Below are 19,704 nucleotides of genomic sequence, written 5' to 3' on the forward strand. Positions count from 1 at the left end.
ATGACAAACACAGCGACTCCCGACATTGAATAGGAAAGTCTAAGCATCAGCTGTATTATGATGTCTGGACACAATCCCATTGATGCTACTCTGGGAGAAAGTCACTAGTATGTATTCTTTTGAATAGTACCTTCTTCAAATAACTGCTATTAACCTAGTGGCCAATCTGTGTTTGAGTAAAATGGGTGAATCTCTACTCTTTCAACTTCTGTATCAACTCTGTTCACTTTCCCACTAAGGTACCAGTCTCTCAGGAACCTGTGCAAATGAGTCCTTTGTTTGCAGCACCAATTTAACATAGTGATAAATCCAGCTTTGTGCTGCACAAGTGTCTTTAGCAAGGGAGAGGACTTGGGCAGGCCATTCACATACACACAGCAGTAAAGCAGCTTATGTACCTAGCACTCACGAGAGCAGTAGACAAGGAAACTGTCTTGCCTTTGCCCACCACAACCCCAGCACAGCATATAGCCTGTTAGCTAAGGTGTCTGGTCAGGCCCTTTGCTGGCTAGCAAAGGGCTGTGAAGTCTTGGTCCATGACTCGGGCTCCTAGGCATTGCAGTTATACAGATAAATAATGTCTACTACCATCTACTGCATGCAGCTCATCACATGGTGTCTGATTGCCCTTGTCCATTCTATCCTGTGGCATTAAGATGAACCCACTCTCACATTTCCAGCATCACTCCACTCAGGGCAGGATTTCACTACCAGAGTCAGTGATATTTCATGAAAACTCCACTCAAATGTGACCTGGCCAAGGGCTGTTATTAAGTGGTCCTTATTACTCCGTGATAACATCTTCCTCTTTTAAAGCTGGAAGAAAATAAACTGCAGAGAGTGTTTCTAATGGAATTCTGTGTCAGACATCTCCAGAAGCAACATATACTCTGCTTTTTTTGTGTCGTAGTTCCGTACGTTTGATCCCTGCAAGCAGCTGTGGTGTAGCCATCCCGATAACCCTTACTTCTGCAAAACAAAGAAGGGACCGCCACTGGATGGGACTATGTGCGCGCCTGGAAAGGTGAGACTATATATCGCATTTTTTATGCTATTGGGCGTACATGTATGTGTTCGCGCATTTGGGGGATTTCATCAGGAATCTAGGAACAAGATGGCGTTGCTCTTTCTGGTTTGACCTTGTCTGAAATTGTGTGCAATCTGGTCCACTCATTTCAGAGGGAATACAAAAAAGGACCACAACAGTGGTAAGATTGGAGACTAAGACTTATGAAGAGAAAATGTTCACTAGTAGTCCTCAAACTATGGTTCACTGCACACCACCTAGAAAAGACTGTCAAAGTTGTGAATTGGGAGGATTGTGTGGATGTGATTCAAGTGCAGATGCCAGTGTCTTGTAAAGTGGTCTACAGAATAATGGATTTGGATAGTCATTGTTGTATAGTATAAAAAAGAGAATGCACAAAGAGGGGCTTAGTATCTTAATACCTTTCAAGTCAGTAGCTCATAATATTTGGCCATTGCCATTTTTCATCTCTACAAACTTTAACTCATTCATCCTCACATCATTCGAAAAAAAGTATTTTAATCTAGCTGAATGGAGGGGGGAAACTGAGGAAGAGAGTTTAAGTGTTTAGCTCAAAGCTGTACCAGAAGTCAAGTTGAGAGTTTGCTTAGACCTAAGGCATTCCAGGGGCCCCAGTCTGGCCAAAAGCGTTGGCTTTTGAATTGCTAGTAAAAATCTAATTATCTAAGAGATGGGATAATCTGAGCTGTGAAGAAAAGTAGAGAGAGAAAATAAGGTTGCAACAACATGAGGTCTGGAGCTAGAGATTTGTGTTGATCTGTACTATGTAACATCTGTCTAGCGATCTAACCTATTTTCAGTACCAGTCCCTGTAGTATCTAAGCATCGATAGATCTGTACTTATTTGCAAATCATAGTGATATGGCCACAAGAGGGGTTATTCATTTGCAAATAATCTGTCATAAGGTGTGGTTGTGTTTACACCTCTAGTGATGCTTATTGGCAGCCATGGCAACAGAAAGTAATAAGATTTCAGAGATTACAGTTGAACTAAGCCCACAGTAACGATAGTCAGGGCAGCCCAAATGTAAGTATAAGTGTGGGGAAAGTACAGCAGGTGTGGAAATTCAGGCTGGATACCATTCAAAGAGTCAGGTGCCTATGTCTACAGTAGCCCCATCTTTGTTTTCTCTGTTCAGTCTCTCTGCAGGATTCTTCAGTAGGCTTCAGCTCCCTCTTTTATGACACTTCCACAGCTCCTATACCCCTACAATCACCCCTACAGTGCATTACACAGCACCATCAGAAGACCCACAAATTCAGCAGTGGCCATGACACATGAGAGAGGCTGCCTTAGCTTTTGAGTCTTTTGACAGCTGCTTCGAAGGAGGATGGGACTATGAGACCTATTCAAGGGCACCAAGATGAGAGCAGCTAGTGACTATTATGAAGGTAGAAGCCAGGGCCCATTGTGAACGCTATGGGGGGAAATATTGGAGGCTTATTTAGTGGTTTGCAGGGAGCGAAGGGAAATATTAGGAGTTTTGGAAGTGGGGAGAGAAACTTACAGATGGCAAAGGTTTGGGCTAGTTCCTATTCTTTTGAAACTACACTTTATTCAGCCCTACCATATAGTAATTATCAGTTACCCTTTTACAGACCTAACTGCATGCTCATTAAGGGTCTGATCCCCAAACCCATTAAGGTTAATGGAAATACTCCTCCTGACATCCTTGGGCTTTGGAACAATCAGTCTATACAATGACCCTTTCGGGGCAGTGTTGCTACTTGGAAAGGATTTTTCTAGAGGGTGTTAAAGGCGAGATACCGTTTTCCTGATGGACAGCATAATTTATACAACAAGTAAATCATGTTAGTAGCTGCTGCTGTGGTTTGAAACCTCTCTTTTTGGATAAAAATGTCATGTGGTTCTAAATTCTTTCCCCCTGTACACTGTGGTCTGCTGGAACCCAATCTCTTTTCTTTTTCTCCTCCCCAGATGATTCCTATTATGTAACACCATATTGCCTGTGGGAAATGTATCAATAAAACTTGAAAAATAAAATCCCAAACCTAAGACAATATTTTAGTTAATTAGCCAGGACTTTATTTTTGGTTAAAAATACAAAATTAGCTATTTATGCAATTAATAAATCTAACAAATGCAGTATTGAACATAATCTATACTGGAAAATGGTTACTTGTTTAACTGTTATTACTGTATAGCACAAAATTTGAATGTCAAAATAATTGAATAAATATTATAAAAACATGAGTTTTATTCCAAATATGTTGGAGACAGGCTTTTGAATGGACAAAGCACTTCAAAACAAACTTTACTAATTGAACCTGCCTCGGTTGATGAGAAGGATGGAGGTCTCTTCTATTTCTCTATTCTATGACTGTAGTTAAGCATTTTTATGTTACCAGATTGGTAGTGAGCAGAGATAGAAAGAGAACTGGCAAAATGGAGCCATCCATAATAACTCGCAGGAGAAGGTTGAGTTTTGACTCCAATAAAAATTATACCAGTTGGTTATATTGAAGATAGTAATTATATTGTAGATAGTAAGTGAATTGTTTGTTGTTCTCTTAACAAACTGGCACCTTTTGGAACAGCTGGTACTACTTTATGCATTTGGGATGAAGTCCTGGCTTCATTGAAGACAATAGCAAAACTCCCATTTCACCATTGGTAGTTTACTTCATTAGACAATTAGTTAAGATAAGGGATAGCTGCCATTTTGTCACTTGCTAAGTGTTCAACATTCCTTTCTTGTGTCCTACCTTGAAGCACGTCAGCCTTTAATAATTTGGAGCTTCATATGGAAGAAGGTTAAAAAACCCTGGAACTTCATCTTTTTTCCGACAATAAACACTACTTTGCTTGGTCTTCCATGTTTCACATGGATGGACATAATACGCGTGTCTAAGGTCTGTAACATGATTTTGTATTAAATATTTTTATGAAACCAGAGAAAAATATAATTATTTTCCTTTTGCTAGCTCTCCCTTCCTCGCGGCCCATCAGTTCATTTTAGTACTTCACACAAAAATTGGAAGAAACAAAGGACATTAACAAACTATAATAGCCTTGCACTTGCAACGATATGGTTAAGGATCAGCCAATGTTTCCATTATAAACAAAAATCTTCAGAATTTTATGTACCTCAGCTGAGATGTTGCATACTGAGTTTCAGACCAGAGAAAAATTTTATAGCTAACTGTATAAATTGGCTATTTTATAGTTCAGGGGAGATGCAAGAGTTTATGCATATTTTGAAGCTTTAGTGGATAATAGAATTATAAACATCTTATCCCTAAGGACACCGTTCCGGATTTTTTTGGTAAACATTTTGTATTCTTCCAAGAGATCCTTAGAAAATTATATAAAATTAAAAAATATGTTAACTAGTATTCAAAAGACTGAGCTGAAGTTTTCTTCACAATAGCATGAGTTTTAAAAGTGTCCTTAAATTTGAATTTGCTGGCTCTAAATTTGAACAATATATTTATCAGGAAAGTGATGGTACTTGGTGGTTCTGAATACAGGCAAATCGGCAAAACTCCCTGCCATCTTTTCCTTGCCTCTTTGCCCTCTATTTTTTAGCCTCTTTTTTGATGCATGTACTGTCATCACCCACTTTGGACCATACCAAGATCTCTGTTCTATAACAGATTATGTTGTGAGGGTGTGATTGTATCATTCACACAGTACATAGAGATGAGAGTCAAGCCCTACCTTTGCAATTTCCTTTTATATGAAATGGAAGGTCACACATTCCTTACTACCTGATCAGAGTCTGAGGAAGAGGAAAATAACTTGAAACTTTGTCCACATATTTTCTTTGGAATAATGTCCGGCAAAAAAGGAACAACCATCAATAATCAACTAAAGTTGTTGGTTCAAAAAGATCCATTTGTTTTCCATTTCTGAGATTTGCAGCTATCAGCATTAATTCCCAGTCCCCATTTTAAGATGGGCCAATCTAAACACTACTGGTGTGTCATGAAAACATTCTGGCTTTGCAGCGGCCGAAGGAACTGAATGCCAGAAATGGTTGTGATGTTGTTTTGGAGACTAACCAGACTTAAAGGACAAAGATTTTCACCAGAGTGTTGCTTGCAGAGTACTGATAGCTGTTCTCTGAACTTTTCGAACCTCAGTCGATGTTACTGAACAGAATCTAATCTAGCCTGTTCTCTCCTTCACTGAAGGAACTGTCAGGGGACCAAGACTACCTACGATAGAGACAAGATAACTAGAATGTTTTCAGCAGATGTTGTACAGCAGCATAATAGTCTTTGTTCTGAATTCCCAGCCCATATCTTAGACACAGTTCTAAGATTAAGTAATGAAAGGAGGACAAACTGTTAAATTTTCTAATGTCTTACATATTTGTCTGATCAAGCAAGCTTTACCAAAACTCATCCATAGTTTCCAGCAGCAGTCTTTTGCCTGTCATTTTATCTTCAGATGCTTCCATTTGAAGTCCCATATACTTGTAGGAATTATTGGAAATAATTACTCTAAAGAGTTAGATTTTGCCACTTCCCGCACTTTCAAATGGATTTCCATTGGGCAAATGGAGAAATGTAACCCATTGTATTTTGTTCATTTGCAACAGGCTGACAATTCACTCTTTTTAGCGATGAAATGACAAAATATTTTCATGGCTTTCTCCTTCCCAGGCGGAAAAGGAAATATTACTGTGAAAAATCCTGCCTTTTGTCATGCAAAGTATTATTTTTTGTTACATATATTGTTTTGCATTTCAGCAAAATCTAATTTTTAACAGCACTGAGGGAGGTCTGAGGAAGGAGGAATTGCAGGATCTGGCCCTATACTGCTTTTTAAAAAACTTTGATCTTGCAAGGATTTACGTATGCACTTAATACTGTGCAATCTGAGCAGTCCCATTAACTTTCATGAGACTACTCCCATGTGTAAAGTGAAGCATGTACACAAATCCTTGTGGGATAGGAGTCTTAATATGAAGTTGAATATATTGCATAAATTGCATTGTAAGATATGCAGATAAGGAGCAACTATAAAAAGCTTAGATCTTCTTAATGCATGTTGACCTAAAAAAGCATATGCTTTCCAGCTGATGATTTATTTACTTGTATCTGAGTCTCTTAGCCCCGCTGTTAGCCTCAGGCTTCTCCAACTGCATGAAATCATTGTAAATCTATTGGCAGGGTTTTTAAACTAGTATTTTTTGGTTGAGACATTTGCTTTGGCTTAGGCAAGCTAGCCCTTTCCCATGAGAAAGAAACAAGAAATAAGAGCATTCATGCAAGGAGATTTGCATGCTACAATCCATCTGCTTTCTACAGAGAGTAGTGCGACGGCTTATGCCACCTGGCACTCTTTTGTTTTGTTGTTAGAGAGGTAAGAACTCTCCTATCTTTCAGTGCCAATGAAGTTGACATTATTCTTGAATTTTGACACACAAACCAAAGATCAAATACACAGTTGACCTAGCAGCTATTTTCCTCTCTTGCACCATTTTAACAAGAAGATGATCTAAGCTGATCCTTTCTTTTTCCCTCCTTCATAAAAGCAAGGAATTTATTAAATATTGAAATTAAAAGATATTGTAAAAAAATTGACCAAGAAAAAAGTATTTTGACAAGGCTAATATGCACTTGAGGCAGTCCAGATAGTTTCCCAGTGAGAAAACAGACCTCCATTTCTCTAGGAGACAGTCGGATAAGTTAGTCACCACGGGGCAGAGAGAATACTTGACTCGCCACTCAAAGAAACTTTTATTGGCTTGCAGAGCCCATTGTTATGGGACAGCCTTCACTTTATCCTTCACAACTAAATATGCTTCAACAGATGGAACAGGTTGGCCCAGACCTGCATTGCTCTGCCATGATGGGGAAGTCTAAATAAATGTCTCCATGGTAGGATCTCAGCACAGCGTGGAGGAGGTTGAGAAGCACAGACCCTAACATACAGACAGACTTTGGGACTATCTTACAAATGTTTGGGCTGAAAAACAGGGATATGCCCTAAATAGAGCAAGCAATTCCTGTCTCTTATGACCGGATCGGACACAGAAAGGTTTACCAGCCCTCTCTTGCAGACTAATTTGGAAATGCCAGTGTCTCTCAGAACAGGGGTTCTCACCCTTTTTTTCTTTCTGAGGCCCCCAACATGCTATGAAAACGCCACAGCCCACCTGTGCCACAACAGCTGTTTTTCTGCATCTAAAAGCCAAGGCTGGCATTATCGGAAAGCAAGCAGGGCAATTGCCTGGGGCCCCATGTCACAGGGACCCCCGCGAAGCTAAGCTGCTCGGGCTTTGACTTCCGCCCTGGGTGGTGGGGTGAGGGCAGTGTGGGCTTTCTCCTGTGGGCCCCAATGAGTCTAATGCCATCCCTGTTTGTTGGACCTCCTGAAAGCTGCTTGTGGACCCCCAGGGGGCCACGGACCCCTGGTTGAGAACTGCTGCCTTAGCAACGCAGTGGCTTCTTGGCGTGTACACTTTTTGATTCAAAGAACAGCTGAAATCAGCTGTGGAACCTTTTACTGTAATAGATTTAAACTTCCTCTCCTGGAAATTACACTTGTTTTTGACTGTCCCTTCTGCCAGAAAAAGCGGCGAGACTACAAGCAGAGTTGTCTCCTCTTCCACTCAGAAAACAGTTTACATTTACCCTCCCTTTTTTTCCTTCTTACCAAAAAACTGTTCGTGCTTTAATGTCAGTTGCATAATTAAAATGAAAACCTCTGTTTTTGTTAGGAATAGAGGTTCCAATTAGCACTTTTCCAGCTGACTAAGACGTTAAATGGGTTAATGGTGGGAAGGAAAGAATCCAGGTTCCTTCATTACACTGGAGATCAAGCTATTTATATTTGACATCCTCACGCTCCTTCCCCCTTGCAAATGTAATACTGTGCTGGATTCTATTACAGATCTTGTTCTCCTGTGCAAGCTCCCCCTGCAAACTCTTCTCCTTTCAACCCAAAACAAGAATTGGCAGAGCTGGAGATGACTCATTTTGCATGTTTCTTGATGTCTAAACTTCAGCTTCCATGTTTACCATGTGGAGACTGGCAATCAACATAGGACTAACTGCTCCAGTGAAAATTGAGACAGCTTCTTTCCCTTGAGCAACAATGCCAACAGTGCTTCACTTCTATTAACTCACCATTTTGTGAGCCCTGTCAGTACTTTAGATGGGTGATTTTCACAGTGGTTGCATCCTACCCCCTTTCTCCTGCTTCTGGCTGAAAAAAACAGGGAAAAGTTTAAACCATGGCATCACTTTTTGGGGGAGTGCTGCATCACTTTCCCCTCCCCTCTCCTCTGCCCCCTGAGTTCAAGCACTAGATCATTTCATATAAGCTGTAAATATGTAGCTGATCTCATACAGGCTGAGAGAGTCAGAGAATAATGTATAAATTCACACCTGATGGTTCAAAGCTTTGATGATGAGAGAAGGATTTTTAGATAATTGCAGACCAGGAAATATTGAATATCATCTTCTCTCAAACAAGGTTGAAATGTGGACTGACAGCCTGATGCATGCTTCCACGCAGGCCCCAGCCACCCTTCAACTGTTGTTCAGACTAAGCCACCCTTCCAGACTGGCGTCACTAGAGAATCTGAGAAGGGTGCAGCACTGAACTTTCAAATTCTTGTGAAGCGTGAGAGAATTAGCATTCATGACATTAGGCCAGAGAAAATTCACCATAAATGGATTGTGTGGGTAACCCACCTCCTTCATAAAGCTTTTCAGCAATAATGTGTACATGCTACTCTTTTTGTTTCTTAAATTCATTGCCGTCTGTATTCATGTCTTTAGATGAGAGCCCTCCGGAGCAGAGATTTGTTTTTTGTTAGGTAGAGTTTACCTGTGTTAGAGCCCAATATACATATAGTCCAGTGCCCCAGTTTTGCTTTGACATAAGGCATCTGGCATAGAGGACCAAATACTGATGCCACTGAGTAGTTGAGATCTCAATGATACTGTCCAGTTATTACTTGATGTTAGTAAGGGTGTTGGAATCTGGCCCTTACTGACTCTCATGCTCCTCTGGAATGAATGTGATCCCTTAATTATGTTTTGATGTAGAGTATTTTACAGTCATGATAGAGAATCAACATCTTAAACCCTGTTTCTCCTCTATTTTTGTGAGCTGTTGTCTAACCAAATTACTGACACAATAAATCATCTGAATAGCAATTCAAAGTCACTAAACAATTAATCATATAACAATTTTACTAATTATTCCCCTTTTTATTTACTTTATTGATGACTGTCCATCACTTCTAAGAATTAGTCTTCCTGAGCACTAATCACTCTATGCTTTAAGGAAGCTTTTGTGTTCTAAATCTTCTCTTTTTGTTTTTGCTGGCAGCATGCATTTGGCCATATGCTCTGCTTATACTGGATGCCAAATTCTTGGATTCTCAGGCTTGTTAAGCTGTGTAAAATGTTGTTGTTGATTTGAATGAGAAGAAAAGTAAGTGAATGATTACACTTGTTGTTATGGCCATCTGTGTGTGAGAACCAGGCCTCTCACTTGACAGGAACTGTTAAAACAGACAAACTGTGTAAAATAATTAAAATATTAAAATGTCTTCTGGCCACCCACATTTCATCAGTGTGACTTTTATAGGAATGATGAAAAGTAAGGGACAAATTCTACTGTCCTTAACTGAGGAAAAACTCTGATTAACTTCAGTGGGAATCTTCCTTAAGGACTGGAGAATTTGGCCCTGAGGTATTAGGGGGGTCTCGTTGAAGAGGGGAGGGGAGAAAGTTGAAAAGATAGAAACTTATTAGTGTTTAGCAAAGGGGCAGTTTTCAAACTCTTTAGGACCACTATACTCTTGGATTTGAAATTGAATCAGAAACCATAGAGCAGTGGAGACAGTGAGGTATGGATTAAGCTAGTAGAGCAGAGGTGGGCAAACTCGGCCCGCAGGCCCGTCCTGCCTGGCCCCTGAGCTCCCTCCCCCGCTGTCCCCCCTTCCCTGCAGCCCGTCTTGTGCCTTCCCACCTCTCAGGCTTTCCAACAAGCCTGTCCTGCCGCTCTGAGCAGCCTGGTAAGGGAGCAGGGGTAGTGGGGGACAGGAGGTTCCAGGGGGCAGTCACGGGACAGGGGGTGGTCAGATGGGGCGGAGGTTTGGGGAGGGGGGCTGTCAGGAGACAGGGAGCAGGGGGGGTTGGATGGGTGTGGGGTCCTGGGTGGTCCCGATGGGGGGGGACAGGGAGTAGGGGGTGGGGTCCCGGGGGGGCAGTTAGGGACGGGGGTCCCAGGAGGGGATGGTCAGGGGACAAGAAGTAGGGGGGGTGGGTGAGTCAGGGGTCCTGGGGGGCCTGTCAGGGGGCAGGGGTGTGGATAGGGGTTGGGGCGGTCAGGGGACAAGGAGCAGGGGGGCTTAGATAGGTGGTGGGGTCCCGGGGTGTGGTTAGGGGCAGGGGACCCCGGGAGGGGACGGTCAGGGGACAAGGACCAGGGGGGTTGGATGGGTCAGGGGTTCTGAGGGAGGCAGTCAGGGGGCAGGAAGTGGGAGGGGGTGGATAGGGGGCAGGGTCCAGGCTGTTTGGGGAGGCACAGCCTTCCCTACCCAGTCCTCCATACCGTTTCGCAACCCCGATGTGGCCCTCGGGCCAAAAAGTTTGCCCACCCCTGTAGTAGAGTAAAGACACATGTACCTGGAGTACTGTACTCCACAAGTTCTCAACTGGCCCAAGCCATGCCTCCTGTCTAAACTGCTATTTTTTAGCAGTGTAGTGTCCTGCTGCCTTCCTACTGCTGGAGCCTTTCCTGTCCACAGGAAAAGACTCCAACAGCGGGGGAACAGCTGGAAAGGCTGCTGGAGCCCTTTGCCACCGCAGGGAAAGTCTCCAGGAGTAGGGAAAGGCTCCGATGGCAGGTGAGCAGCCTTTCCCTTACTGTCTCCCCTCCTCTTCCTTGCTGCAGTGAAAGGCTCTGGCAATGAGGAGTAACTAAAGCTGCCTTTCCTCTGCCGGAGCCTTTCACTGACGTGTAGCTACACACTGTCATGTGGACATGGTGTGCTTTTCTCTGTGGCTTGTATTTAGCTGCATGTAAGCTACACACCACCAAAAATGGTGTATAGTGTAGACATAGCCACAGAGATGGAGAAAACCTTTTAGGTCAGACATTACTTACTCTAAGGTATGAGTATTGAGAATTGTTCTCCTCTGTGTTTCTCCTTGTGTTTTGTCGAGTTTGGTTTTGAACTTCTGCATGGATGGGGCTTTCACCACTTCCTTTGGAAGAGTGTTTTGTGGTTTAATGACCTCACCGTGAAAAACTTTCCATGATTTTAAGTGTGGTCTAAAAGAATGTGCACAGGGTGGGGAGTAAGGTGGTCCAGAGTTCTAATCCTGGCTCTGCCATTGATTCACCGTGTGTTTTTAGGTGAGTCATTTCACTCTCTTTTCCCACCTGTTATTTGGGGTAATAATACCTACCTACCTTGTAGGATTGTTGTCAGGATTAATTAGTTAATGTCTGGTACAGTGCATTGAACATATAATATGCTAAGTATTGTTCATTTAATGCCATTTCTCTTCTAGTATGTCTACACTTCAAGCTGGCTGCGTGATTCCCAGTTTGAGGAGACATACCCACACTAGCTCTGATCAAGCTAATGTGCTAAAAATAGAGTGTAGGCACAGCAACATGAGCAATGGGAGGGGCATCAGCCCCAGATATGTGTCCAAGGTCTCGGACGGGATCATACTTGGGGCAGCTATCCCCTCCTGTTGCTTCCACTGCCATGGCTATGCTCTATTTTTACAGTGCAAGCTCGATCAGAGAGAGCATGGATGTGTCTCCTGGAGTTGGTAATCACACCCCTTGCTCGAAGGGTAGACATACGCTGACAGTACTTGTGCGCCTTAAAGCTTTCAACACAGTGGGTGGGTGAACCCTTTCCCTCCTCTACACAGTATTTTATGTGCTGTAAAGAAACTGTATGTTGTAAAAAGAATCCTCATCATTGCTAGATGTACTGAGTGCATGTGGTATAAGAGACGGCACTTGATATCTGTGGTTCCAAAAGCTTAAGTCTCTACCACTTGTACTAAATGAGTCTGTTAGTTGTTGTAAAGTTATGGTTGCAGCCACAAGGTGGAGTCATAAAACTCTGGAGGAGGTTTGACATTCCAGGCAATAGAGAGCAGTAGTACACACTTAGGTCCTGATCCTGCAATAACTTGTGCACATGCTTAACTCTGTGTGCTTAAGTAGAGTTAAATATGCGTGTGTTTGCAGGATTGGGACCATAGGCACATCAGGAGAGTGTGGACTCATTCTTATCTTCTGGAGAAGTGAAGAAATTCATAACCCATGCCTGTAAATGAAACCTGTTCAGATTTCATTGACCATAATGATACGCAGTACTCAGACTATGTGTTCAAATGTATCAAGATGGCAGCCACACAGTATTTAACCTTTTCAATGTTCTCTTTTAGCACTGCTTTAAAGGTCACTGCATCTGGTTAACTCCAGATATCTTGAAACAGGACGGAAATTGGGGAGCATGGAGTAAGTTTGGCTCCTGTTCTCGAACGTGCGGTACAGGGGTAAAATACAGGACACGGCAATGTGACAATCCACAGTAAGTCAACATACCCCATTTTTTTTCTTATATAAAGTGAATGATTGTGGAGGAATTCCTTTTAATTTACTGATAAAGTAATGCACGAAGGAATATTGCATACTGGAGGTTAAAAACAGGGTATGTCTACACTTACAGAGGCGTGTAGAGTACAGACACTGCATGCACAGCTAGCATGGGTATAAATAGCAGTATAGATGGTGAGGCACAGCTTAGGGGAGTAGAGAAGAGAGCCTGAACCCCCAGGATGTACTCTTGAAACGCCCTAGCAGTGCCTCCCATGTCTACAATGCTATTTGTAGTGAAAGGCTCCAGCAGTGGGGAAAGGCTCTGACAGTGGGGAGCTGCCAGAGTTTTTCATTGCTGTCTCCCTGCTGCCGGAACCTTTCACTGTGGTGTGTACTGCACGCCACCATAAGTGTAGACATAGCCTGAGAGTTCAAACTCCTGGATTATATGCTGCCAAAATTTCTACTGACCCACTTTTTACCCAAGGGTAGATCATTTATCTTCTGTGTACCTCAGTGTACCCATCTATGAAGCTGGTTATAACAGTACAGTACATTACAGGGGTCTTGAAAGCATTATTGTATTATCAACATCAATGAAAGTTGAAACAGTCCCTAAGGGATTTGTAAAAACAAAAAACCCTTGCTTCATTCATTAACGCTATAGTTAACCATTATTTTTCTTTCCTATTCACAGCCCAGCTAATGGAGGCCGTACATGCATAGGGCCAACCTATGAGTTCCAGCTTTGCAACACTCAAGATTGTCCCAAGGAGTTTGATGATTTCAGAGAGGAGCAGTGTAGACAATGGGATCCTTACTTTGAATATCAGAATATGAAACACCACTGGCTCCCATATGAGCATCTCGATGGTTAGTAATTCCCCATCTTGTTCTAATGTTGTCGTAGCAAATTTAGTCCCAGTCTGACCGCTCTGGGGACAGAAATTCATTGTCTACCAATGAGGTGCCACATGGTCATTAGCACTGCAGGCTTCCCCAGGTCCCCTTACCAATGTGCATCAACCTGGTGCAGGAGAGAGCCCCTCTTGGGGTGAACAGACAGTTCTGCTTTCCATGCTGGCTCAATCCTTGGCTCTTCTGCTTGTGCTGTCAGCAAAGTTGCAGACCGTTGATACAGATGCAGAAACGGGTTGTGCATGTTAGTTTGTAAGCTTAATGTATTGAAAACATGATGAGGGAGATAAAAAAAACAAATTTCAGACTTTACGATAGTCAATAGGAGCTGCTGTGCATCTTTAAAATCAGAACATTTAGTTCAATTCTTTAGTACGGATTAAGAGTCCTAACAGGCAGCCAAGTTTTAAAATTTTGGCCACAGTAAAGAATGGATAATAGGGAACCCAGGTGCCAAAGCATCCATTTTTTGCCAGAGTTGGCCGCATCTGGTTTCTCAGATCCCAATAGAGGAAAGGCTCTTCTTAAGGTCAATCGTAATGTATTAAACTTGAGAGTTGATGGGAACCAGGAGTTGATGGCAAAATGCCCATGTAGTTCATTTGTCTGAATTGCTCCCCAAAACAATTTTCACTATTGCTTTACTTGTTTCTTCAGTTCTTGTGCAAGCTAGGATTTGAAGAGGAGCAGATGCAGATAGCTTCATGGCTTCATCTCAAGATGTACGTTTTCTTCCACAGAGAGGGGGAGAACAGTGTGGCCCACAGACCTGTGTGTATGAAATATTCTTCTACAGCCTGAACCAAAGCCCACTGAAGCTAATGGGATTCTTTTCATTGACTTCAGTGGGCTTTAGATCAGACAACTACCTTGTCTGCTCTGTTTTTATATCAGTATATCTGGTTTAGTTAGGGGTGTGATATTTTACTGAAATAATTATACCATCTTATTCCCCTTCCTGGGCAGAAATAAGGCTACAGGTGCCAGTAAAGCTGCATCCACACGTGGGGGGCTGTGCCATTTAATTATATACCCGTATAGTTAAAGGGATACAACTTTGGTGTGTAGACAAGCCTTAAGTTCATAAAAGTATGATATAAAGTGCAGTTCTAACATATTCAGGGCCACACATTACCCTCTTATGAAGATAAGTGCACATAAATTGAATATTTTAGTGGATATACAGTATTCAGAGTCTGGGAGCAACATACATTTTTATCTTACCTGTCTTTTCTCTAGAGAGTCACTTTGGCAGATCTGCCTGAAGTTAGGGTCTCCGTCTCCCTTCATTTGACTAGTGGTTGCCTTCCTTGTGTTAATCCCATCTAATGGGGACAGCTCTGTGAGTCCTCTCCCTCTAAAATGGTCTGTTCAATGCCATATCCTGTATCACATCACATATTAACAAATCTTCCTTTATGACATCCCACCATTTTTTCTTGGGTTGGCCTCTCTGTCTTTTTCCTTCGGTCTTGCTCTGTTGGACTCTCTTACCCACATAGTTGTCAGGACTGCTCTTTACATGACCAAACCATCTGAGCTTGCACTCACTCACTTTTTCACTTATGGGTGTTACTTTGAACATGCCTCTAACATACTCATTCTTCACATGGTCTGTCTTGCTTACACCACTCATCCATTTGCATTTCTGTGGAACAGATCGTTTGCTCGTGGTTCTTCTTTGTTGCCCAACACTCAGTGCCATACATTAAAATTGGACAGGCCACCATTTTATAGACTTTCCCTTTTAATTTTACTGGTATCTTCCTGTCACACACAACACCACTCATCTCTCTCCATCTGAGCCTGGCATTTATTATTGTAGCTCTAATTTCCTCCTCAATTTCCACATTTTCCCAGATTCTGAAGCCCAGATACTTGAAAGTTTGTGTTTTCGGCATTGTCTGCCCATCTAGTGTCAAGGATAATACTTCCATGTTCGCATTATTGAAACTGCATACCATCCTGCATACTGTTTTTCCTCTCCTTATTTTGAGCCCATGTCTCTCCATCACATTTCTCCATTTATCAAGATCCTCTTTTAGACTGTCCTTCTCCTCATTGCATAGAATCATAGCATCTGCAAACAGCAGGCCACCAAGCTGCTGCTTCGGTATGTTCCTCATAAGGGTATCCAGGACAAGAATAAAAAAGAAAGGGCTTTTAGCTAGCTGTACCCATTATTATCAACTGAACCTCAGAAGGCTTAGAAATTTGGTGTTTTGTCTGTACTGCGTGCACATACACATGCATTTGGGCTAACTTGTCCCTGTTGGCCTGTGCGCCCACATGATGGCATACAGTGGATTAAGTGCCCACCCTATGTGAGTAGTCAATGGGCAAAGCAAGGGATGTGAGTGAAAATGGGATACAAAGAAGCCATGTTTGAGGACCTAGATTTATTCAGTCCTTAACCAGTCATTTCAGCTCTGTTGCATGTTTTCAGCTCACTCAGAACAGAGTAAAAGAAAGAAATGCAATGGTTTGGCTGTTTGCACACATACTGGTAGTAAAATGACTTTATTCACGGTCTGTCAGAGTGCCTGTCCTGTTTGATGACTTAAGCTATCCTAGATCCAAGCACTGCAGTAGTAGAGAAGTATGTTTTTGTTTAGGAGTAAACGGTGTGGTCCAATACTCTCCTAACAGTCTTTGGAAGCCAATGTCACATACAGTGTTGAACTGTCTCTATTCAAGGGCAAAATCCTATCTGCTTTTTCAGTTTTATATACAGTGAGGATGAGCACTGAGGCAGAATTCCACCCCTTAGGTAGTGGAGCTCTGAACTGCCCAAACACAGGCCAGATTGCACTGTACAGAGTGCAGCCCCCTAAGAAGTAAAATGGCTTATTTGGATATGTCTACACTGCATTGTTAACCCAGGTCTGTGGGACCCGACCTTGTGGACTTAGTGTTTCCAACTACGGCTTGAGCATCCACACTGCAATTTAAACTGTGGCTTATGATTGCTGGACCTGGGTCCCAGAACCATGCTAATGTATCTGTATTGCACTACACAGACCTCCTGTCTCACGTCTGCAGCTTGAGCGCTGTCCACTCTGCAAAATGACAGGGCTTGGACCTGAGTCTCAGGGGAGCTCGGGCTCTGATGCCCCCTCCCACCAGCAGACTCCTATGAGCCAGGTTCTGAGTGCTTGCTGTCCCAGGTCAGACTGATTTGTGTGTAGACAGAAGGTGGCCACGGGCTCAAACCTGAGTTCAGAGCCTGGGCTCAATGTACAGTGTAAACTCAACTAAGTCACTAAGGGTATGTCTACACTGGAAAAAAAAAAGCTCACGGCAGTGAGTCTCAGAGCCTGTATCAGCTGCCTTAGGCTTGCGGGGCTTGAGCTACAGGGCTAAAAATAGCAGTAGAGACGTTCCCAGTCAGGCTGGAGCTCAGGCTGTGAAACCCGGCCAAAGAGGTCAGTTTACCTGGGCTCTGAGACTCGCAGCTGTGGCTCTTTTTTTGCAGTCAACAAACCCTAAGATACAGTCCCAAGAACAATCCATTGGTTCTTTTTTATCCACCAGTTTCCAACTGAGCCTTCATAGAATAATGATAATAACAATTTAGCATTTATTGGATGCGGACAGTGTGCTTGGCGCTGTATGAATGATGATGCAGGCTGATAGCTAATACTGCTGCCATTCAAACTGACATTCGTAGCTTGAGCAAAGGAGCGGTTCAAACTTAACAAAATATGGGGCATTTTGTCTTCTAGCTAAAGAAAGGTGCCACCTATACTGTGAATCCAAGGAGACTGGTGACGTAGTTTATATGAAACGAATGGTACACGATGGAACCCGCTGCTCATATAAAGATTTTTATAGCATCTGTGTGCGAGGGGATTGTTTGGTAAGTAGCATCACTCCTGATGCTTCACTTTTAACATTTTTCAGGACTAGCTGATGCAAAAACTGTCACAATATTGTGTGTGATATTTGCAGTTGCCATCACTTTGCATAGGAATAGATTCCAGCAGCATCTACCTATACGGGTAGTAGTATGTGCCGTGTTTTTAAGATGAACCGTGACAGTTAGCTTTCAGTGAAGCTTTTCCTACATTAGGCTTGATGACGATGGAATGTATAATGAAATATGAACATACAGCAACTTTTGAAGAAAGTGATGTTCAAAGGTATGCTGTATCTATTTGATCTGGCTATAATCACCAACAATTTGTATAAATCGGGATCTGCTATAATTCATTAGTATTTTAAATTACAGTTTGCAATGGAATTATAGCCCTATTCAACAATGATTTCTGCGGGTGTTTATCTTTAAGCAGGTGCTTAAATCCCAGTGGAACTTAAGCATCTGTTTAAAGGTAAGGACAGGCTGAAGACCCTTGAGTTAATAGTGATGCTTTCCTGAACCAGGACCCTAATGAATCACAAAATATATTTACCTAAGCTACAATTACTGTGATGACTGGAAATGTGTGTGTTTAAAAACCTATGGGCACTCTAGGGAAGTACTATAATTTTTTAGCTAATATTAAAAACCTATGTTTGATATCTGAACCCAAGGATCATTTGAGTTAAAGTTTGGATAAACAAGTATCATTGTCTTTCCTCTCTGCTCACAGAAAGTTGGATGTGACAGGGTAATAGGTTCCTCTAAGCAAGAGGATAAGTGTGGTGTCTGTGGTGGAGATAACTCCCACTGCAAGGTGGTGAAAGGAACGTTCTCCAGGGCACCAAAGAAACCAGGTCAGTTCATTCAAGATGTATTGTTCTGGGTGAATGATTTCAGTGAGTTCTCTTGTTTGTTCACTCTGGATCTTTTTGCTACTATGACAAGCACAGGCCTATTGCAGATAGTTTTAGGCTAAGCTATTCCAGCAGACACTGTCAGGACTTTATCTTTGAGATGGGTCTGGAGTTTGGAAGTATGTGAAGACCTTTTCCAGGTCGTCGTCCCTCTATGTTAAGATCAGGGCCTATGCTTGGCACAGGGAAGTGATGTTAATGGTTCCCCCCAAGAGACTTATAGACTGATTCGTGTTGCAGATGTCTCTGCAGACTAATGTAGCTCATCTATTGAATCTGATTCCATGGAATGCTATGACAGTATCTTATCCCCAGTCATTACCAGTCTGGAACCTGGATGTCCTCCTCTTCTGCATTGTGTTTGTTCACTTCAGGAGATAAGGAACCATTTTGGTCTGAAGTGGCATCAGGTTGCTGATGGCATTCAAGCTGTTTTTGTTAACCCAGAGGTCACTGTCTCTTTCCTCTCTCATTACCTGATACAGGAATAGGAATAGCATAATTGCTTATGCCCAGCTTGCTTTAAAACATCCTGAGTTTTGTAAAATAAATCCATTTACATAAAGTAAAACAGACTTGCTCTGTTTTTGTCATATTGACCAGTTATTGTTTTTTTTAAATATTGTAATAAAGGGTACATTAAGATGTTTGAAATTCCTGCTGGTGCAAGGCACTTGCTTGTACAAGAAACAGATGCCACCATTCATAATCTTGGTGAGTATTCATTTGTGATATTTTCTGTACAGGCTTAGTTTGCTTCTCCCCCACCCCCCAACCTTGTAATGTGTTTGTGCATCTGTCTATGCGTAAGAACACTCCTCCCTTTACATGCACAAATCAGGAAACTTACTAGAAAATTGGATCCTAATTCCCTCATGTTTTATTACTTAGCACCTTTGCAGGATGATCCCAGAATCACTGTGTGTCTGCTGCTATATGGGGTGATGAATTTCATTGGAGGGTGTGATAGCATTTGCATTGTCTTCACGTGTATAGTTCACAATATGCATTCTGTATTCAGCTACTTCCCAGCTACCTCCAAAGCATAGCACTGTCATTCTCTCTGTTTCAAATTCTGCACCATTGTTAATAGTAATGATGCTAGGATGTCCGATCAATCACAAAATTTAGACAGTAATTGAAATCTTCTCCTTACAGTGCAATGGGATCAGTGAGAAGCAATGTCTAATAGGTTGTTATTAATTGAAAGTGGATTCACAGCCAATGGCTTGCTAATTCTGCTATGAATCATTCAAGCTTCTCTTCAGTAAATGCTTCTTAAAAATGCCGTTCATTGCCCTGTGGCAGATCAGAATGGTGACCAATTCAGGAAACACACTAGACTCATTCTTCATTTGGGGTAAACCAGTTGCATTAGTGTGACCATCCATTCCCT

General features: G+C 42.2%; 1 protein-coding gene across 2 annotated transcripts in view; it reads left to right on the plus strand.

Moving 5' to 3' along the window:
• Window positions 1-19,704, plus strand: part of ADAMTS2 (ADAM metallopeptidase with thrombospondin type 1 motif 2) — a 262,414-nt gene that overhangs the window by 222,713 nt on the left and 19,997 nt on the right. For both annotated transcript variants that reach the window (XM_084637009.1, XM_084637010.1), the window contains exons 10-15: window positions 911-1,024; window positions 12,461-12,606; window positions 13,312-13,487; window positions 17,258-17,391; window positions 18,125-18,248; window positions 18,942-19,022. In XM_084637009.1, coding sequence (XP_084493135.1) covers window positions 911-1,024; window positions 12,461-12,606; window positions 13,312-13,487; window positions 17,258-17,391; window positions 18,125-18,248; window positions 18,942-19,022 — 775 coding nt within the window. The remainder of the gene's footprint in view (window positions 1-910; window positions 1,025-12,460; window positions 12,607-13,311; window positions 13,488-17,257; window positions 17,392-18,124; window positions 18,249-18,941; window positions 19,023-19,704) is intronic.

This window comes from Lepidochelys olivacea (assembly GCF_965140295.1).
Source record: "Lepidochelys olivacea isolate rLepOli2 genome assembly, chromosome: 8".
NCBI lineage: Eukaryota > Metazoa > Chordata > Testudines > Cheloniidae > Lepidochelys > Lepidochelys olivacea.